The 23,223-nt window shown below is 43.5% G+C and overlaps 1 protein-coding gene across 6 annotated transcripts in view; it reads left to right on the forward strand.

Annotated features, from left to right (window-relative positions):
• The window catches only part of Ptpn13 (protein tyrosine phosphatase non-receptor type 13), a 192,181-nt gene that overhangs the window by 80,009 nt on the left and 88,949 nt on the right, over positions 1-23,223 (forward strand). For all 6 annotated transcript variants that reach the window (XM_041642029.1, XM_041642031.1, XM_041642033.1 and 3 more), the window contains 3 exons: positions 14,346-14,441; positions 15,300-15,390; positions 21,697-21,916. In XM_041642029.1, the coding sequence (XP_041497963.1) occupies positions 14,346-14,441; positions 15,300-15,390; positions 21,697-21,916 (407 nt within the window). The remainder of the gene's footprint in view (positions 1-14,345; positions 14,442-15,299; positions 15,391-21,696; positions 21,917-23,223) is intronic.

Raw genomic sequence — 23,223 nt, forward strand, 5'->3', positions numbered from 1 at the left:
ATTTTTTAATTTGAAAAGCATAAAATCAACTTTCTATGTTACATACAGCATGCTCTTACTGTGTTGTATTGGCTAGTCTTGGACTACCTCACCAGTGCTGGCATTAAAGGTGTGCTCTATACCCAGCACGTGGTAAATTCTTACTCTGTGTTCAAGCTGACTCCAAAATATCTGAGTCACGCACAGAAAAAAAAATCAAAACATTGAAATTGAATAAAGTTATGTTTGCAACATAAGGATAGTAACTATTTTAGCATAAGTGCATGCAAGAGAAAAAATGGATTTTCAACTAAACACACATATGGACATGGACGCAGCTTCCTCAGAACTTACGTGCAGACTAAACTAGCCAAATCCTGAACTATTTTAGGATATTTTAGGGTGAAAGCTTTATAATTTACCATTTCTTTGTTATAATTGTATTGTCCTTTGTTATAGCTATTTGAAAAGGACTTTATAATGCTTTCTATTTAGAGTAAAGAGTAAAAGAATTGAGGAAATGCTGTCTTTGTGTGTGCAGAGAATGCTTGTTCATGTGTACAAAGACGCATGTGCCTTTGTGTTTAGCTGGAGGCCAGAGATTGGCTTTCATGTGTGCGCAGGGGGTGCTTGTTCTTGTGTGTGCAGACATACGCGTCTCTGTGAGTCTGGAGCCAGAGATCAATCTTGGGTGTTGTTCCTCAGGAGCATCCACCTTTTTTTTTTTAAGATTTATTTTTATTTTTAACTGTGTGTATCGATGAGGAGTATGATGTTGTGAATTTGAATATAGTACTCTTAGATGCCAGACAAAGACGTCAGATCCCCTAGAGTTAGTGGCTCAGAACCTAACCTGTAAGAAGTATGTGCCCTTAGCTGCTGAGGCATCTCTCCAACCACCACCTTGTTTTCTGAGACAGGGCTTCTATTGAACCCAAAACTTTCTAACTAAAGAGCAAGCCCCAGGAATCTGCTTATCCCCACCTCACCTTACACCACTGCCCCTCCCCCAACCCCAATCACCACAGAGCTACAATTACAAGTCTCCTCACGAAGCCTGGCTTTTATGTGGGCTAGATCAAAATCAGGTCCCCCCCCCCCCCCCCCCCCCCCCCGTGCACACAGCAAAGAACTGCTCACATACCCCCAGCCCTAAGCCCATAACCATCTTAGGTGGTTGTTTAGTCTGTATATAGATTTTTTCCTTCTGCTAAAGGCCTGTTTGTCTTTTGCTTAAGTTGAAGCATGCGCTGTCCTAGTAAAAGACATACTGCAGTGTTTCCTTCAACTCAGGGATTACAAATTATTAAAGAATCGAGAATTATGGAGGAAATAATGGATATTTAATTGATATTGTGGGTTTGTATCTGATATACATCTTATAAAGTATTAGTGACGTTTGAAATAATTGTTATTCTTTGGTCTCTGGTTCCTTTAAGGGACAAGCCACGCCCACTCACAGTGACCCCCCCCCAACCCCGCCCCGCCATCTTGAAACTCTCTTACTGTCCCTGATGATGTGCACGCATGTGTCTCTGTCTCTCTCTCTTTCTCTTTCTCTCTTAATAAATGTTTAGCTTTATGCCTATTTGATGTGTCTACGTGCCTTTTACCCGCTGCCTGTTTACACCCACCCGGGATGGGCCACCGCTTGTAAACCGTAAACCGCCCGGAAATCTTGGGGACCCACAACTGTCTCTGCCGAGCTCGCTGCCTGCCTACAGTCTCTCCGGACTCGCCAGCATTTCCCGCCCCGGGGATTTAGGAACACGGGGATTTTTGGAATAAAAGTAATTCAATATATTCTTTACATGTTTGTGTGAGTGCTTCATGTATGTTTGTGCACTGTGTATGTAGCTAGTGTTTGTGAAGGCCAGAAGAGGGTATGGATCCCCTGGAACTGGAGTTACTGATAGTTGTGAACCATCATACAGTGTTACTTGGAACTGAACCCTGGTCCTCTTTCCTGCCGGGCCATCTCTCCAGCCCTGTTACTATGTATTCTTGAAATAAAATGGTTTTGAATCTTTGCAAGATGGGAAATAAAATTACAAGTTTATTCTCTGTATCAGTCTTAGCCTTTGTGATGGCAGCAGCAGGCCCTTCCTGTAGCTGAAGAGGAAGGACTCCACTTGTGAAGTCAGGACGCCCTCAGTGTTAGCCAGCGGCAGCTTACGTGTAAACTGTAGTTTATCTGCACCTAAGACTGTGTGCTCTTGAAGATACACATAACGAAATATTTCCATTGTGGGAAAAGACAGCTGTCCATGGATCAAATGGGAAAAACTGTTGTAGTTAACCTCCGAATAATATCTGTGGATTAAATAGAAAAAACTGTTATAGTTAACCTCTGAATAATGTCCATGGATCAAATAGAAAAAAACTATTATAGTTAACTGTCCATGGATCAAATAGAAAAAACTGTTATAGTTAACCTCTGAATAATGTCTGTGATCTAATAGAAAAAAACATAGTTCTTTGAATAATGGAGATGTGTATAAACGAGATGAATATTTCTGACATTTAGAATGAACCATATCTTTTTTTGATTCACGTGAATAAAACCATGGAACTGGTCATGATGACTCACATTTCCAATCCCAGCACTCGGGAGGCAGAGGCAGGCAGATCTCTGTGAGTTTGAGGCCAGCCTGGTCTACTTAGTAAGTTCCAGGCCAGCCAGAGCTACCTAGTGAGACTCTATCAAAGATGATGATACTAATAATAAAACCATGGAGCTGAAGAGATGGCTCGTTGTGTAAGACCCTTTACTCTGTGGACATAATGACCAGATCTCATAAGAACTCGAGCACTTTTCCGATCTGGGCGTGGACTTGTGTGCCTGTAACCTCACTGTGGGAGTGCAGAATCCTGCAGGTCCCGGGAGCATGCTGGGCAGCGAGTTCCTTGTGTGGTCAGGTGGAGATCACCAGCCGGAGTACCTGTTGTCTTCTGACTCACATGTGCACACGCAGGCACACACTCGCATACATCCGTGCATGCTCTGCTCACACTACACACACAGAAGAAAAGGAAATTAGTATTTTCTGGCATTCCAATGTATTGGCTGCAAAAGACTCTTTGCCTTAGTGTTTTTAAAGTTATTAGTATGGCTTAGTAAAACTGAATTTTTATAGTGGAGCCTAGCTAGGTTTGCATTACTGAGATCAGATATTAGTGGAATGAAAATTTTAAAATTGTTCTATGATTGTCAGTTTAATGTATTTTGTTTAAATAAGTAACTTTTCATTGGACTGCCTGTAACAAAATACATTAGCATGTAGTCCGTGTATCTCACGAGGCAGTCGGTGTGTTCACTACCCAGTGTGAGTCCACACAAGTTTCTCTGTAAAGATAACACATAATAGTCCCAAGTTTATTTGTTCACTTAAGTAGTTATGATAACGTAATATTTCCAGATTTTAAAATTTTATATTTGTTAAAGGATATATACACTAACGAAAAGCTTTTAAAAAATACAGTGTGCTTTGAACTATTTAATAACTAGACATTTTCTGTTCTGAATCTCTTTACTGTGATGATTTCAAAAGCATTTGCTATCAGTAAAACCTGTCTGTATTTTTTCAGGTGTTTTAAAACCTAATAGACAAAACCTGAAAATACAGATTTATTGTGCAAATACTTAGACCACCTTAACTAAGCCTCCATTATTATATTTTCCAGTAGCCCTAACTTAGGCTTGCCTACTAGCATCATTACATAGCACAGTTGAGGTATGGAATTCAGAAACATCAATCCTACTGTGATTTTTAGTTTGGGGCAGACTGGTTTTCAACTGTGTTGTATCTTTGCACATGTAATTTACACGAGCTGTGCAAACAAGTGCAGCAAAGGTCTTAACTTGTACACAGAGAAAGGTGAGAATAGAAAATAAATGCTATTTATCTTTTTAAATTCTCATGGAAATCGAGGTCTTTATGTGCTATAAACCAAGCAGTACAGTTCACCCACAATGCACACACCATTCATATTTATGTATTTTTCCCAATTATTTATACTTTGAAATACTCTACCGTCTTTTGTGATCTTGATCCTGACAACTGCTAATGGGTTTCGGTAATTTTAGGATTAGATGACGTCTTTGAGTACATCTTTATCCAATCCCTGCCTTGACTTTAGTAGCATGCTCACTATCCCTGAACCGGTTGATGACTGAGTTCCTGTCAGTCAGAGCATAGTTATTCCATTCCCATCATGGATTTTCACAGTTCCGGCTGGAGCGTTCCTGTTGTTACTTTACTTTTAAAAAATGTTCAGGGCTGGGATATAGCTCAGTGTCATACCACACCAACCTTAAGTTTGATCCCCAGCACCCCATAAAGAAAAATAATTTGTTTCAGTATTTAAAACAACTAAAAAATGAAATCGCCACATTTCATTTGTTTCTTTGGATGTGCAAAGAGGGTCGTTGCACTGATAGTGAACACAGTAGTCTCCTTCAGACGCAGCGTTTCTCTGGAACAGACCTCTCCTCTTGAAAGGAACCTTTTTCTAGTCACCTCCATCTCACCTCAGCTGACACCAGCCACCCAACCAGCCCAATGGAAAACAGACCTGAAGGTCACGGAGTTTGCTTGGAAAGAATCTGGGTCTATTCGACTCTCAGCTCTTTGCCCAAGGCTCAGAAAAGTAGACTGATTTGTCAAAAGAGGTCCGTGATCCATTTTTCCCAAACAGCCTGTGCTTTGAACTCTGTCATATGGTTGTTCTGTTGGCCATCCAGATTTCAGAAGAGACCAGATAACACTGTTAGCTGTTACTGCCTGGGAACTTGGACATTGAGCTCACCACCTAACAAGCCCCAGTTTCTCCTTACCAAAGTTACATAATTTTGATCTAATGAGGCAGGATAGCATTGGGAGAGACTGTGCCAGGCTAAGACAGCAGCTTTACTGGGATGTTATTCCAACGAGACGCCACCACTGGGGGCCACTGGGGCTTGTCCTGCAGCTAGAAATGAAGAAGAGGCCTATCACAGCCGTGGCAGTGAGTATTCCAACCTCCCTGGGAACAGAATGAGAAAGTTAGGATCAACAAAGCTTAAAAATTCTAAAGTATTACTATACTGTTGTAGTTGACAATTTAGTGTTCAGATAATTCTTTATAGAAAGCCGGGCAGAAGGCACAAGAGTTCTCTATGTTAAAAAACCAGTTTTAAAATTTGATGTCTCTTTTCTTTACTCTTAATTTTTCTTTTTAAAAAGGGGGGGGGGGTGGCTATAGATATGGCTTAGTAGTTACAAGCACTTGTCTGGAATTGACTGAGGTTCAATTCCAGACACCCACATGGTGACATACAAATGCACCTCCAGTTCCAGGGGATCCAACTTTGTCTTGTAGACTTAGTGGATATGAACGCACATGGTGCACAGACACACGTGCAGGTAGAACATATAAAACAGAAATAAAGCACCTTTTAAAAGATTTATTAATCTTTATTTCATGTTTGAGTGTTTCCCAGCATTATGTGTGTGTACCATGTGTGTGCCGTGCCTGCTGAGGCCAGGAGGCCTGAGGTTGCAGGTGGCTGTGAGCTGCACGCGTTGTCTCTGCCAGAGCTGTGCTCCACACTGCTGAGCAGTCTCTCCAGCCCTCAGTCCCATGTTTCACCAGCATAAGACCGCTCCTCATTGGTTCTTCTTTCTTCCTGAGGGTTGGTAGCTCTCATTTCTACCTCTGACCCGCGTCCCACAGCCAGTGGAGTCTAGTTCTCACTAGGAGTCTCTAACCAACGTCCCTGGTGTTGTAATGGCCACGTACCCCATGCCTTCTCAGTGGTTCACAGTGGATTCTTCTCTGTGACAGAGTGACGTGGGAGCAGCACTCCGTGAGCTGCGTGGGTGGGACTCCACACCTGCCTGGGGTTCTAGCATGTTCTTCCAGCAGTCCAAGCCATTCTGCAACTTACAGATACAGTATTTTCTACAAAGCCAACAGTTAAGTATCATTTATTTAGTGAGCTATGCTATCAATCTACTTCACCTCAAAACGATATATTGCTTCCTTCTTTCAAGTATTGTGATCTCTGATCCCGGCCCAGTTTTGTTGTCCTTGATAACCGTGTGGATAGGGTTGAAAGTCGCTGGAATACATGAACACTTACACATAGCATCTTATTTTTAGTTATAAAGGTATACCATTTCATTTGAGAGGGCTCAGTTTTCGGATTTTAACATTCATAACGTTGTAGTCCTCAGGAAGAGAGAGATTGTTTGCCTAGCATGTTCTTGCTAGATCAAATGCTAGTTATGAGCGGTGCCAGTTTGTTTCTCTACCTTACTTACAAGTAGAAAAAGAAAGAAAAGTAAAAACATGGCAAGGTTAAATCATCCCATAAGCTAAAATAATATTTTAAGCTGCTGTTGCACTGATATCAGTTCCACAGAAATAAATACCAGTAAGAAGGAATGTCCCACTCTTAGTCAAGAGCCCTTTAGACACTAGTGACTTGATTATTATGTTCCTGAGGTTACAATGAGTTTTGTATATTTGACGTGCACTGTTGTGGACAGATCAACATGTGGGTTCGAAAGAACCCAGGGTCTGCAGTGTCTCCAGGGCTGGCATTGTGCAGTAGAGCCTGTTTAATGAGATGCTGTGGCTGCACACCCTATTTTTGAGAGCCACTTGGGGCGAGTCCGCAACTTCTGTATGCCTCGTCTGTTTCACTGACACCAGCGCCTTTGGCGGTGGCCACGGTAGGAGTCAGTGCAGGCCAAAACAGCAATACATCATTAGACCTATGTAATTCAAACTTTATTGTAGCTATATTTCTAAAACAAAATGTTAATTTTGGATCCACAAAAAATGTATGAAGTAAGGATCTAAATTAAGTCTAGCCACTTAGAAACTTAGTTTGACTTTGATATAACCTCCTGAGGAAGTACATGCAGACTGACAGATAAATCTTTAAAATATATAATACAAATGAGTCTTACTAGCAACAAGTTTCATCACGGTATTAAAACCCAGCAATGTGTTTGGTTGTTTGGTTAGCCTTGTTCTGTTTTCTGAGACCTGACTGTTTCATTCTTACAAACTATCTCATTTCTTCCCAGTCCCTTCTGTCTCTGCAGTTGTCAGTTATACAAACCTGAAGACACTTCCTACATCCGCCCTTCAGTAGCATTCTGTCGTGCGCACAGGCTGGAGTTCCTGGCTCCTGGTTGTCCCGATCACTGCCTCGTCGTTGAGGCTTGACTGTCGCTCTCACTGTCTCCACTTCTTTTCTTTTCCTTCCTCTTTCCATACCCCCTTCCACATCTCTGTGTATGTATAGAGGGAAATACATGTATATGTGCTTGCACATTTATATGTAAATAAAAGATGGATAAAGAATATCCAGTGTATTTCTACATAGATTTGTAAATACAATACAAGAAATTCCTACCCACCTACCTGCCATCTAACTCATACAAGGCTGCTTTACATTTTCCTGCCTCCATTTTTGTGGCCATCCATCCTCGAGACTGTCGAATGTTTCAGGCATTGCGTGGCTCAGGGTGGTGATCTATATTTGTTCATTTAAAATTACTAATTTTTAAGGGTTTTGTTTCTCTTCCTGTAAGCCTGTGTGTATTTCCTAGCTGTGTCCCTGATATAAAAGGTACTAAACACGTGCTTGTTAATACAACCTGAACACTGTAATCTGAGTCGTGTAGTGAAGGCACAGAAATACCAAGCTAAACATGGAGTCTTGGCACTGGAGGTGGCACTGGAGGTGGCACTGGAGGTGGCTGAGTGTCACCGTCTGTACATTAGTAGCCTGAGCTTGGCTGTGTGTCACTGTAATGCTGCCTTTAGGTCGTAGTTTGTGCTGGCTTAGATTAATTTAACGTGAAAATGGTTGAGTGAGCTTTGTGCGAGCCCAGAATTGTATGCAAATACTGGGAGAGATGCCTCAGCTTGTAATCCGTGATCACACACCGTGAGTTCATGCAGCTAGGTCACTAATGTGTATTGCATTGGTAAGAAGTGTGGTTCTTGGTTGTAAAGAACTTCTGGAAAATTATAACCTCTGAGACACTGCTTATTAATTGTTATCAGTGGAATCAGTGTGGTTGGAGAGTTGGCGTCACATCTGTTCCCTGGAGGAAGCTGTATGTAAAGGATAAAAAATACTCCCACTGTGTCCTCTTCTTTTTGAGACAGTGGTATATGTAATATTACAGAATATAGCTAAATTCTCAGTCATGCCTCTTTAGTCTTATTCGTTCTAGTCTTTACCATTGGTCAGGTGATTTCGGAGAGGGTACTTATATATGTGTATGGTGTATGTGTGTGTGTGTGTGGTGTATATGTATGTGTCTGTGTATGTGGTGTACATGTGCTGTGTATGTATCTTTGTGGTGTGTATATGTTGTGTGTATGTTTTGTATGTGTGCTATGTATGTTTGTGGTGCTAGTGTGTGGTGTGTATATGTATGTATGTATGTTGTGTGTGTGTGATGTGTATCTCTGTGTGTATGGTGTGTGTGTGTGGTGTTTGTGTGTATGTGTGTGTCATAAGTGCAGTCTGGTGGACTTTGGTTTCACTGATGTGATCTCCCTAGTGTTTTTCAGTCTTGCTGTTCTTTACCCTGATATTTCCAGAATTCCTTCTGTGTCTGAAGTCACACACTCCTAGCAGGTTTTAGTAAAGGAAATTCTCAGTCGAATGAGACATGACCTAGCATAAATGGACCCATGTTTACCAGTTTCTTTGTTGTAGGTCTTATCTACACATTTAATAGATGATAAAAAATTATAAACTGGCAAATAGAGAGTAGTTTAGCCCAGCAAAGGTGAACATAATTCTTCCATCATACTGATGAGAGCCCAGTTTCCCTAGTACTGGCATCATACTGAAGGTAGAGGCCACAAATGCATTTTATAAAGTGTATATTCAGATATGTGTGTTGTAGGAGGCTGCTTGTTTGTTTGTTCCCGGCTGCTCAGCCCCGAAATAACCACACAGAAACTGTATCAGTTAAATCACTGTCTGGCCAATCACTATAGCATATTCCTAGCAAGCTCTTACATATTAAATTAACCCATATCTATTATTTTATATTTTACTCTGAGGTTTGTGGCCCTACCGGCAAGGTTCCAACTGGCAGCCAGCGTCTTTCCCCTCTGGTGGCTACATGGCATCTCCCTGACTCCACCCTCTTTCCTCCAGCATTCAGTTTAGTACCCCCCCACACCTCTATTCTGCCCTGCACAGGCCTAAGACAGTGTTTTTTTTTTTTTTAATTAATGGTCTTCACAGCATACAGAGGGGAGCCCAGTTCAGTCTATTTCATATGATCATAATTTTTAGTATTCAGAAAACTTTGTAATATTCCGTAAATAGGTTCTTTAGAAGCATCTTGTCTTGCAGTCGTTAAATGGAAATTTGAGTTCAATCCGTAGATCCCAAAGAGAAGCAGGACATGGTGGTGCACAACGACCCCACTGCTGGGGAAGTGGGAACAGGCAGATCTGTAGGCCCAGTGCCACCCAGCCTAGCCAGATCAGAAAGCTCCAACCAAAGAGAGACTCTGTCTCAAGAAACAATAGACGAAACCTCAGGAATGACAGCCAAGGTTGTCCTTTCGCCTCCATCGGCGCATGTTGCACACACACACACACACACACACACAGAGACATGTGTACACATACACAACCACAATATTGTGTGATACCATTTAAAATTCTACTTAGTCCCAAGAGATGTGTTGTATATGACATCTATATTATTTGTTTTTATGTATATTTGAACACTGTCTTAAGTATCAAACTTTTTTCTTAATTACACAATTAGTACTACAGTCCTGGGATCTGGACCAAATCCAGAGCACTAGAATTGTGGCTTGAGATGTGGACAGAAAACACTGCCAGCTGTGGTGGTACAGGACGCAAAGGCAGGTGGACCTCTGTGAGTTTGAGGCCAGTCTGTTCTGCACCGCAAGTCCAGAGACATCCAGGGCTACATACCTGTCTCAGAAATCCAAAAAAGAAACAAAGATAAATATCACTCTCATCTGAGTCTTGTAAGAGCAAGGTGTTTGATAATGCCAGGGCACTTCACAGAAACGTAGGTTCTGTCCGCCTGCTACACACCAGAGCTGAGGTAGAAAACCTCTTTCTGGTCAGTGCCTCCTGAGACCTAGGCATGTAGATCATCACAGAGCCAAGAAATGTTGTGACCCAAGTGGTCTGTGGCGTGGTGCATGGGCTTCTCCAAACCAGCGTCGATGGCCTTGACGTAGGACATGCAGTTGTACATTTCTGAAATGGCTGGTGTTGCTGTCTAATTTAGAAATGGATGGGGTAGTGATGGTCCTCACCTTTAACTTGAGCACCCAGGCAGAGGCAGGTGGATCTCTGAGTTTGAGGCCAGCCTGGTCTACAGAGCGAGTTCCAGGACAGCCAGGGTTATACAGAGAAACTCTTGTCTTGAAAAACCAGAGAGGGGCAGGGGAGCTCACACTTACAAAGGTGAAAGCTTTTTATTGCTGCAAGCATGACTAGCTGATAATTTAATGTGATTATAAACCTTTTTAAAATTATAACTAAGTAGAAAATACTGTCTGGGACTTCTGATCTAGTTCTATCTGTCACGTTACTGCATGGAAAGAGCGTGGCTGACAGCACTTTAATGACACTGGACTACAAGAGGCCCGCAACATCAGTCCCTTCCGTTTAAATGGCCCTTCCCCCACTGTAAAGAAGGAAAATGTCTTCCTACGCTTTAAAGACCAGAGCTAGTCATCTAGTGTGTTTGGAGAGTGCTAGTTCATAACATGGTGGTGTGCCCCAACCTGGGCGTAGCCCTGAAAACAGCCTCTGGAGACAGTGGACTTTTCAGGGAGGAGGGTGCATTCTCAAGAAGCTTTAGGGGGTTGAACACAGTTGCTTTTGTCTTCCAGATGGAACCCTGGCTAAAGAGAAAAGGCAAAGCACAGACTATAAGCTAGCATAGGAAACATAGACACAAAATGAGACCTAGCAGATGAGATTCAGTTCACAGAAATAGTTCAGAAACAGTAGATTCATGTGCTGCTTTATGTAGCTCGAAGCTGGAGTTCTGAGGCCCAACATTCGAGTGCAGGAAACCTCTCTGGTTGGTGTATCAAACAGGTTTGCTGTGTCTTCCTTCTTAGCTTTGTGAAACAGCAGAGCGTGTTGTGTCTACGGCCAGGTCCTCTCCCGGGCCTTGCTGGTCTAGCCGTCCTGAAACTTGCAGTTCTGGATTTGTGATTTGGTGCTGGTTCCCTGGAAAATCCCACATGGTATTTGCAGGAGAGGTTGGCAACAAGAAAACCAAAGTGCTTTGGTGCCTTCAAATGAAACAGTTCTTCTTAAGTAACTCTCTAATGTGTTTAGCAATAAAGTAGTATTCGGTAACATTACTGTTTTCATTGACACTAGTGGGGTTTGTTTGTTTTTGTTGTTCTTCATCTTCCATGGCCCTTTCAATCACATTCATATTCACCCAGTGGATTTGAAACCTTATTTTACCATTTCTCTGTAGTAGAATGCGGTCATTCACAGAGGACTAGAAAATGCTTTTCAATCCTGAAACCTTTTTCATTGATGAGAGTATACTTGTGTTCACTGCACACAGGCTGCGCGGTCTGTTCATCAGCAACAGTATGCCTTGTTCTTCAGATGAACGTTATCATAGAAACTTCCTTCCCATGAGTTCATGGCCAGGCATTTACTTGGCTCGTGTTTTTTTTAAAGTCTCTTTCTCAGCAAGACTCCTGCTCTGCCGGGATTCTCCCAGCACACTGTTCCTGGCTGCACCGACCTGGCTCTCGTGATGCTGTTTAACTAACCTCTTCATTATTCGTTAGCTTCGTCCTCTTGTGCAATCTCTGTTGAAACCTAGCACGAACACTTCATTGTGTGATGTTCCTAGCCTTGAATCTGCAGACTATTCGGGAAAAGAGATATTCTTCACTTCTTCCAGTGACCTGCCATCTGGCATCTCCATCTCGCTTCACTTCAGGGCATTTCCCATGGGCTGCTCTCTCTAAAATCCACAAAAAGCCACAAAACAGTTTGGATAAGTCACTAAAATTCATGCATCCTTACCCCAAGGCCCACATGATGGATTCCTGTGGCTTTCGCTGACTCTCCTCATAGTTTCCCAGGGTGCTGTCTCTCCTGGTGTCTCCTGGGTTCTAGCCACAGGGCTCCCTCACCGTGCCTCAGCCTTTATTGCCAAATGACCTTCTGATGTTGCTATGTTGAGATTTCAAATCTTTGTTTTTACCTTCTTCCTTGCCTGCTGTTTCTCCTCTTTGTGAAACCTCCCTTGTGTTTTTCCATCTCCATTTCCGTCAGCACATTTTCCATCAGTTTTTCCGACTATCATTTGCAACTTCAAAAACAGGCTTTTTGTCAACCACCAGAAAACACGAGCCGTTCGTCCCCGGGCCAATAGCTCTCCCCAAAGTTCCAGCTTATGGAAACAAACAACAGCGTGTGCGCATCTCCCCAGTTCTTCCCACCTGCCCTCCTTTGACCCTTCTGTTCTGCTGTTTCTGTGAAAGTGATTCTCTACAAGGTCACCTGAAGGTCCCCTTAGTGTAACGCTTGTTTTCATTCACTGACACAGGAAACGTGTGCTTGCTGTATACTGGGCATGTGCCGGATGTAAGAAGCGGCTCATCTTTCTGTGAAAGACCTCATCATTTAGTGAGAGAGGCAGGTCGGGATGGAGAGGCAGCAGCTACTGAAGCATAAGGAATGGGAAGTATGAGAAGAGATGTCTAGTTCAGTGCTTAGCTTACAGAGTTCAGATGAGAGAAACCATGGCGGTACTCAGCACGCGTTTCCAGGGTAACTGAGAGCTGCTGTGCTGGTCACCAGCGGGGTGCTGATGCAAGGGAAGAATTTGCTTGAGGAAAAACATAGTGATGAGACTTCTACATGGATTTAGTTTTTAAATTTTGATTTAAATATTTGTATGATAAACTTGGACTGTGAGCGAAGTTTTGTGCTGTCGAGCAGATTCTCACCACCGAAAATCTGCAGCTTTCAAAATATGTTACAAATCTTAGTGTGGACCTGAGGATGACAGCCCTTGAATAGCAACCTAAGGAGTTTATAAATTGTCCTCCGAAGGACTCTAGTTTGAAAGCGTTTGAGAACTACAGTGCTGTGCCCAGATTTCCAATCTGGCAAGCCCACTTTCTGTATGCTGGGTTATATGGAGAGCAAGACTATAGAAAGGAAGCTAGAGGGAATAGAGAATCCAGATATGGATGGACAGTGCCCCACAGGGACAGTGAGGATGGAGAAGAGGGGAGGGGTCAGGACATGGATGGACGGTGCCCCCCACAGGGACAGTGATGGAGATGGGGGTGTCAGAACATGGATGGACAGTGCCCCCCCCCACAGGGACAGTGAGGATGGAGAAGAGGGGAGGGGTCAGGACATGGATGGACAGTGCCCCCCCACAGGGACAGTGAGGATGGAGAAGAGGGGAGGGGTCAGGGCATGGATGGACAGTGCCCCCCCCCACAGGGACAGTGAGGATGGAGAAGAGGGGAGGGGTCAGGGCATGGATGGACAGTGCCCCCCCCATAGGGACAGTGAGGATGGAGAAGAGTGAGGGGGGTCAGAATATGGATGGACAGTGCCCCTCCACAGGGACTGTGAGGATGGAGAAGAGTGAGGGGGGTCAGGACATGGATGGACAGTGTCCCCCCCAGGGACAGTGGGGATGGAGAAGGGGGTCGGTCAGAACATGGATGGGCAGTGCCTCCAACACATAAAATAAACTTTAAAAGATACAAATATTTTTTGTATGGGATTTTTGTTTTAGTCCATGCTTGCCCCTGCCTTAGCCCCTTGCAGGAGGCACTGTCCAAACAGATCTCTACAGGAGACCTTCCTGACTCCTCCCTTCCCATTCTGGTAGAACTGAATGTCCTCTCTTGCATTGTGTGTTTGTGTACTTACCTTCCATATTGTGAAGTCTCTTGGATTGTGCTCTTGGGGGTTTGATCCCTTGCAGTAAGTACCTGACAGAAAACTACACATAGCATCCTAAAACTGATATGAGTGTTGTTCCTATAATATCCATACTGTCCTAAGAGCTTTGGGTGTTTGTTCTTTTGTTTCTATCAGCAACCTTATGAGATATGCAGTTACTATAACCCCTTTTTTGGCAAACAACAACAGTAGTAAAATCCAAGCAGTCTGTTTCCAGAATCCACACTTTCAGCCTGTGTGCAAAGTATCCCTACATTAGAGCCTAATTTTTCAATTTTAAAGTAATATATAAAATTTTCTAATCAAGATTGAGTGTTTTTTTTTAATTTGTGTGGCATTGCTATAAACTTTCTAAATTTTAAAAATTCTTTTAGAACCAGTTCGAAGATACAAGCCTTACCACAGTGATCTCTTTAGTACCTCCAGTGAAAGCCCGTCTATTATCTCCTCTGAGTCAGATTTCAGACAAGGTAAGTGTCACCTAAAGCAAGCAAAGTATCTTTTTTAAGAAGCAATTGTCACTATTTTTAATATTTTTTAAACAAAACTTGTCAAAAGGTTAAGATTGTAAAATGTTTACTTTTAAAATTGTTTATCAGATAGTAGCAGTTTCACAAAGCAGTGACATAATCATTTCATCAAAAAGGAGGGAAGTCTGTAACCAGAGACTGTGCTTACATTTCCTGGCCACGAGACCCGAATAATCACACAGAAACTAGATCAGTTACAACACTGCTTGGCCAACAGCTCAGGTGTATTCCTAGCTAGCTCTTACATCTTAAATTAACCCATTTCTATCAATCTGTGTATCACCACAGGCTATGGCCTACCAGTAAGGTTCTGGCATTTTTCTCCTTTGGCAGCTACATGGCATCTCTCTTACTCGGCCTTCTTTCTCTTTGCATTCAGTTTAGTTTTCTTACCTACCTATATTCTTCCTGCCATTCACAGCATACAGAGGGGAATTTCACATCAGAAGTCATGGTCTTTAAAACTTAGCCAGGCATGGTGACATACACCTTTAATCTCAACACTTGGGAGGCAGAGGCAGGCGTTTCTCTGTGAGTTCAAGGCCAGTCTGATCAACAGAGCAAGTTCCAGGACAGCCAGGGATGTTACACAGAGAAACCCTGTCTCAGAAAGAAACAGGAAAATGAGCAGTGACAACAAGACTGACATGACTTAACCTCAGCAGAATTTATTGCCTGTCCCTGATTGCATGATCGTGAGTCACACACATTACCTTATTTCTGCTAAGTGCTTGCCTTTTAGACAAGATTGCTTTCCTATTTTTATCATGTCCACCATTCTCTTTTATTTACGAGTAGTGAGAAGAAGTGAAGCTTCAAAGAAGTTTGAATCTAGCGGCGGTCTTCCTGGAGTAGAAGAAGCTGGTCAGTGCTCGTCACAGAGACCACGGTATGGCACTGGGAAGCACTCATTTCCAGTCACAGGTGGATGGTTTTGGTTTGGTTTGGTTTGGTTCTCTTTAATTACCGTTGGCACCTGACTTTTAAATTGCCAGTACAAGTATATACAACAATCACGAAGGTTAAGGCATGGCATTAAAAGTCTGAAAGCATAATGAACCTTTATTTGTAAAATGCAAATAGCAGTTATCTGCACTCTGAAAGACTGGGGCAGCTCAGGTATTGAGTGTGAATTGGTTGAATGGGTAATTAGATTACCGCTATGTAAGCTATTATTTAAAAAGTTAATTATTCACTCAGTGGTTGGCTTAAAGAGGTTCCCTGGCATATTTCTAATGCCAGTTTGAGGCTGTGTGGTGTCAGCTTCATACTGAAATACTTGGCAAATTTGTTATGTGTTGTTAGTGTTTATGTTTGTCCGGTCTGGGGTAATTGTGTTATAGTTGTGTATACTTTTTGCTTTGATTAAACTGAAAGACTCTTCAGACAAGTAGTTAGTGTGTTGGTGTGTATCACTATCGTATGTACACACTTGCCTTGCATGGACACAGAGTGCTGACTTCAAGGCTGTAACATGGCACTTGAGGGTCAAGGTTGCATTGAAAGCATATTTCCAAAGCATGAAGACTCCACAGACTCATTGCTCACTTCAGATGGTGCTGAGAGGGTCATCTGGAAAATTTCAGACATTTGCACTTAGCTAGTGGATATGCCGACAGCGTGCTCACCTGTAAACTATTAATAGACCATGTAATTCTAGCCGTGTGATTAAAAGTTATTCATGGTTTAGACTTCAGGTAATTAAACTCATGTACTAAGAAATTACTCCTTAATTAATGACCCGAGTTTTTTTTCTTTCACTTCTTATTTTTTCTTTATAAAAATAATTTTCTACTTACATAATGACATTTTAATTACTACTTTCTTATGATGAAAGCTGTTTGATTATTTTGAAACAAGTAGAAGGCAAAACTTTGGGGTTGAACAGTAAGAAATCAGTGTTGAATTGAGGGAGAATTTTTATTTTAGGGTTTCCTCTGTGTGTCTGAGTGAGACAAATTATGAATGGTTAATATCCCTTTTTAGCCTCAGTGAAAGAAGAAATAGAGATAACTAGAAAACCATTGGGGTTATCTGTTAACAGCGATTTCTGTCTGTTACTTAAGGATGCATTTCTTCAAAAGAACTAAGGCATCTTGGGAACTTTATCAGTTTTCTTAATAAGGAATCTCCAAAGCATGAGTTAGAAGAGACTTAATTCTGACCCTCTAGGTTCAGTAAGGAAAGGTTAGCATTAAGACCACCTGAACCTGCCAGTCGGTGCTTCAAGGGTAAAGTGGCTTTTGGAGCACAAGTGCTCTATAGCGTTCACAGCGACTGAGTTTGATAGAAGACTGGGCAAGCCAAGTGCAGGGCACAAGTGCTCTGTAGAGTTCACAGCGACTGAGTTTGATAGAAGAGTGGGCGAGCCAAGTGCAGGGCACATGGATTGCCCAGTGTGCGTGCGTGTTGTCACATGGAAACTGCTGAACTTCACTTCTCTAACTTCCTTTCCACTTCTTGCCATCATTTCCTGCCCACAGGAGCACACACTGACTAAAACCCTGTCAGAATTCCTCTGATGCACAGGCTTCCTGGGTGTGCGCCGGAGTTTCTGCCGACACCCTCCCTGTGTTTGCCCGAGACCGGGAGCGCCTGCTCTGTTCTAAGGCAGCACTGCATTTATGCATGTTGCATGTTCCTCACAAGAAGGTTTCCATTCCCTTCAGCGAGAATGAAGTGGATAAACAGACCCAGAGCGCTGTTGGTTTCTGCTCGGGGTGGGGAGACACTGATAGGAAACAGTGGGTCAGCCGTAGCAGAATGAGCAATTTCTGGATTCTGGGTATCAAAGTGCCTTTTAATGACTGAAAAAGACGTTCAGAGCTGTGCCAAAGAGACTCCCTAGCCTTTTCATGCACTGCCTTTTGAAGTGACGATGCACACAGTGCCTGCACACTGCTTCTGGGCCTCTCTGCTCTGGCAGGCCTCTTTCTGCATCTGTGACAGTTTCCCCTGAGTACATTCGCGGGCAGTGCATATGCTCCTCTCCAGCAACACAGGGTTTTTCTAGATTTGGAGCCTCTCTGTTCTTTTTACATCTGATATGCTTCAGTTCTTGGTGAAATGTTTTACATCTGTATTGAAAGAGATAAGCTGATGTCTCTTTGCTGCTAAGATTAGTTCTAGTCAGTGAGACTGCACTGTGGAGTTGAAGTGCATAGACCCAAGTCCTTACTACTTTAGACTCCAGGTGAAGGTAAACCATAGGATCCTACTCGCTCAGTGCCTGCTGGGCACTCACCACACACTAGATCCTTTCTGGTACTGTGAGAACACACACAGATTACCTAGAGACGAGAGCTAACTAGATGAGCACACACAGAGATTACCTAGAGACGAGAGCTAACTAGATGAGCACACACAGAGATTACCTAGAGACGAGAGCTAACTAGATGAGCGCACACACAGATTACCTAGAGATGAGAGCTAACTAGGTGAGCACACACAGAGATTACCTAGAGACGAGAGCTAGCCAGTAGACCAAGAAAGAAGGGAAACAACACACTGCTAGGTAGTTGTGCTCTGAAGCACTCTACAGCAGGCGGGTCAGAATGTGGTTTCTCAGTCCTGCCTCTTGTGGGCAGAGTGATCTGAGCACAAGCCAAAGTCATCTGAGAGGCGGAAACCTCAAGCCTCCAGCTGGGGATTGGTGGTGCATACCTTTAATCCCGGTGCTCAGGAAGTAGATGCAGGTGGATCTCTGTGAGTTCAAGACCAGTCTAGTCTGCAAAATAAGTTCCAGGACAACCACGGCTGTGTTATACAGAGAAAACCTGTTTCAGGAAAGGAAAAAGGAAAGAAAAATGCCTTCTTAAGATTGGGCTGCAGTCAAGCCTGCAAGGCATTTTCTTAATCAGTGATTGATAGGGAAGGGCCCAGCCCATTGTGGGTGATGCCTCACTGGGCCTGTGTTCCTGGTTCTGTAACAAAGAGTGAGCAAGCCAAGCCAGTACCCCTGCATGCATTAGCTCCAGGTTCCTGCCCTGTGTGACTTCCCGTCCTGACTTCTTCAACGATGGACTATGATGTAAAAGTGTCAGTCAAACAGACCCTTGTTCCCTGGTTTGCCTTTGGTCATGGGGTCAGCACAGCAGTCCTAAGCCTAACTGTGACAGGGAGACATTGTCACCTTTACTGTAATAGTAAAAAGCAGTATGGCCACAACAGAATGAGTGAAGGATGTTGTGCACTAGGAGTGGTGACCAAGTAATCAGGGCCCCAACTGGGTGAGGTCACAGATGCTAAGGTAAGGACTTTAGCTGTAAGGGAAGCCATGTATGACTAAAAGCATAAAAGGCCAAGATGAACCTAACATAGCAATGACCTGTTGAGAAAGTAGATGATGCAGACCGTGCAGGCTTGAAGGCTAGTGTGGGAGGAAAGTCGGATGTGACTGTCTCACAGGTGCCTTCAGCACTTGATGTGTGATTAGATTCACAGTTTGTAAGGAAGAAGAAATAAGACCAACTCCTAGGCTGTCTTCTGAACAAGCGGTTCAAGATCAGACACGGAAGGAAGTAAAATGGCTTTGGTTTAGAACGCCAAGGTAAAGGTGTGATTAACATCCAGGGAGGGCACTTGGGTTGTTTTCTGTGTCAGTGACAGAAGTAAGGGGAAGTCCTCCGTGGAGAGGAGGAGGAGAGACAAGAGAGGCAGTGCGGAAGGAGGGTCCCCACAGCAGTGGGCCAGGCAGCCTGGCCCTGCAGTCTCATGGGTGATGAGGTCATATGCAAAGGAGTAATCACACTGATGGATGGACCTCAGATTCTAAGCCTGGCAGGGTAAGAGGACAGAATGACAGAAATGACAGGGCTGGAGCCGGTAATGGAGTCAGTGGGTTGACTGACCAAGGAGATGAGAGCACGGTCAGCAGAATCAGGTTAGATAAATAGAGGAGAAAAGAGGCAGTGAGTTCTGGCGGCTTCATGGCCACCTTCTAGCGAATAGAGGGCTCAGAGTATCAGAAGACTCCCAGGTCCACGGACCATAAACATGAACAGTGACGAGAACAGTTCCAAGAAGAAACGAGGTAAAGCCGAGTGAGACGCTTATGTCTTTGATGGAGGGGAGCAGCCCACAGAACAGTACTCGCCTGCAACAAAACACACTAGCAGGCGTTCCTCCGTGGCCTCTACTGAAAGGGAGCTGGGGTTTGCCAAGGAGTCAGTAGGTCTGGAAGCTGAAGCTGAATTAAGCAGAGTGGTTCAGGCGATGAATCAGTGAGCAAGGCATCCGCGGTGCAAACACGGGGGCCTAAGTTTGATGCCAAGAACCTCTGACTAAAGCCTGGTGCGGTACATAGTTGGCTCTCAGCTCTGGGGAGGCAGATATAGGTGGACCCATAGGACTCACTGGTTAGCCAGCCTTGATAGATCAGCCAAGCCTAGGTCCTGTTGAGAGACCTTGTCTCAAAAAACAAGATAGGTGTAGCACGAATCTAATTGGTCTTAAGCATAAAAACCCCAAGTTAGATGTTAGGGGGAGAAGGTTGAAAGATCAGAGAACAGAGCAGCCAGCCATTAGTTCTTCTGTCTATGAAATCCTCAGGCCGAATGGGGTATCTTGTCTCTACAAATCCTCAGACTGAATGTGTTGAGCTCCTGTCTCCTGCCTTAGATTCCTCTCTCCGCCCAGCCTATCTCTTCCTGTCTCCACCTCCCTAGTGCTGGGATTAAAGGTGTGTGTCACCACTGCCTGACTCTATGGCTAACTAGTGGTTAGCTCTGCACTCTGGTCTTCAGGCCAGCTTTATCCCCACCAATAGGCAGCATCTAAGGAACCATACCCGAGGTTGACCTTCGGTCTTCACATGTACTCACATAAGAACTACGCAGAATTCCATTGACCTTCAAGGTATAGGTCCATAGGAATAACACAGCCCCCGACTGAGGGAACCACAGGGAAAGCAGAACATCAGAGGATGCTGGAATGTCCCAAGAATGGTCAAGTACTGGTCCACCCTGTGGGACAGCATGAGAGCAGTACATGAAAATACAACAGAACAGGATGTAGACTAGGATGCCAGTATTTTTTAAAATTGTTTTTATTGAACTATATATTTTCTTCTGCTCCCCTCTCGTACTCTCTCCTCCCCTTCAACCCTCTCCCATAGTCCCTATGCTCGCAATTTACTCAAGAGATCTTGTCTTTTTCTACTTTCCATGTAGATTAGATCTATGCATGTCTCTCTTGGTTGTCTAGGTTCTCTATGGTTGTGCATTAAGGTGGTTTTCTTTGCTGTATGTCTAAAAGCCATTTATGAGTGAGTACATCTGATAATTGTCTTTCTGTTTCTGGGTTACCTCACCTGTCAATATGATGTTTTCTAGATCATCCATTTGCCTGTAAATTTCATGATGTCATTTTTTCTGCTGTGTAGTACTCCATTGTGTAAATGTGCCACATTTTCCTTATCCATTCTTTGGTTGAGGGGCATTTAGGTGGTTCTGGCTATGACAAACAATGCTGCTATGAACATTGTTGAGCAGTGTGTTACAGTGGATTAGGGCTTCAATGGAAGCGTCGTTTCATGAGCGTGACTGATTACTAACTGTCTCCAGTCAAGTGTGGGGTGAACGCTGTAGGATGGGCTTATCTTTCTGGGTCAGCCTCCGCTAGAACTACCCCCACTAGATACTACCTCCCCAAGAAACCACCAATCTTTCTTTGCTACAGTAGAGTACTGTGTTTTCCAGAAGATACCAAGGAATTTAAGAGTGCTATGTCAGGAGCAAGAGACTTAGCCCAGAAATCTTAAGTGCTTACTTGTTTTGTTTTCTTTTTAAGGAGATGTAACAGGAAGCACATTCAAAGACCAAACATTAGAACAAAGATTATCTGATCACTCTTTTAGGAAATTAGAAAAATTATAATAATTTTATCAGGAACTGGATGCGCGCGCACGCACACACACACACACACACACACACACACACACACACGGTAGTTCATAAGTACCTGTAATTACAGTTCCAGGACAGATAGAACTCTTGGTCCCCGCAGGTGTTTGCACACATGTGGTGTACATAAACTCACACAGGCACACAAATATATACATTAATTAACAATAAGTCTTTAAGAATAAGTAAATGTTTACATTATTGATACCTTACTTGATAGGAAGTTTCCCATATCAGCCTTGAACCACGATTTACTGACAGCCTGTACTGCCCATCTCTTTTCTCTGTATCAGACAGTACGAAGCATCCCTTGAAGGCAGCTTAATCAATCAAGAGATGATGCTGAAGCGGCAAGAAGAAGAAATGATGCAGCTGCAAGCCAGGATGGCTCTCCGGCAGTCTCGGTTGAGCCTGTATCCAGGGGACACAATCAAAGCTTCCATGCTTGACATCTCCAGAGATCCACTAAGAGAAATTGCCCTGGAGACAGCCATGAGCCAGAGAAAACTGAGGGTAAGGCTGTTCTCGGGCCAGTGTTCAGACTTGCTCTTTGTGGACTGTTAACCAGAACACCTTGATAACAGGCAGTAGGTTTTCCTCAGTGGTATAGCTGCAGGTAAGGTGTCTGTGACTTAATAACCTCTCACGTGTGCTCCTGTGCAACACCATAGCTAGACTCAGTGGTGCTCCTGTGCAAAACCATAGCTAGACTCAGTGGTGCTCCTGTGCAAAACCATAGCTAGACTCAGTGGTGCTCCTGTGTACAGTCCTAGCTAGACTCAGTGGTGCTCCTGTGTACAGTCCTAGCTAGACTCAGTGGTGCTCCTGTGCAAAACCATAGCTAGACTCAGTGGTGCTCCTGTGCAAAACCATAGCTAGACTCAGTGGTGCTCCTGTGCAAAACCATAGCTAGACTCAGTGGTGCTCCTGTGCAAAACCATAGCTAGACTCAGTGATGCTCCTCTTTACAACCCTAGCTAGACTCAGTGGTGCTCCTGTGTATAGTCCTAGCTAGACTCAGTAGTGCTCCTCTTTACAATCCTAGCTAGACTCAGTGGTGCTCCTGTGTACAGTCCTAGCTAGACTCAGTGGTGCTCCTGTGTACAGTCCTAGCTAGACTCAGTGGTGCTCCTGTGTACAGTCCTAGCTAGACTCAGTGGTGCTCCTGTGTACAATCCTAGCCAGACTCAGTGGGTGCCCCTGTGTGAAACACTAGCTAGACTCAGTAGGTCACAAAGAACAGTTTTTAAAAAAGATCTGAAAGTGGAAAGAACACTAGTTGGGAAGAAGAAAGGGTTTGGAGAAGGGGGACAAAAGAGGGTAATAAGGCTTTTGGGCCAAACTACATTATATGCATATATGAAGATGTCATGATGAAACCCATTGTTGTTTATAATTAGTATATGCTAATAGAAAGTTGTGATAGATATCCTAAGGATATCTGTAGATGAAATTGAGATTCCACACTAGTTCTCATTGGGATCAAGCATCTTGTTTAATATTAGAATCAATATTTAGCTGCCTACATTATTTCATCAGTAGATTTAGAGCATCTTAACTGTACTTTTATGGCTTATATGTATACCTACACATGGTGGTACATGCCTGTAATCTCTACACTGAAGAGACTGAGGCAGAAGGATCATGACTTTGAGGTTTGCTTGAATGACATAGCAATTCTATGGTCAACCTGGTCTACATAACATGATCATATAAAATGTACATGTATTGCCAGGCATGGTATAGTGTCCTTATAGTCTCAGCTACTTAGGAGGTTGAAGGAAGATCATTGTCTAGCAGTTCAAATCCAGTCTGGGCAG

The sequence above is a fragment of the Microtus oregoni genome, unplaced genomic scaffold (genome assembly GCF_018167655.1).
Source record: "Microtus oregoni isolate MIOR12 unplaced genomic scaffold, Mior012 000072F_ref0000427, whole genome shotgun sequence".
Lineage (NCBI taxonomy): Eukaryota > Metazoa > Chordata > Mammalia > Rodentia > Cricetidae > Microtus > Microtus oregoni.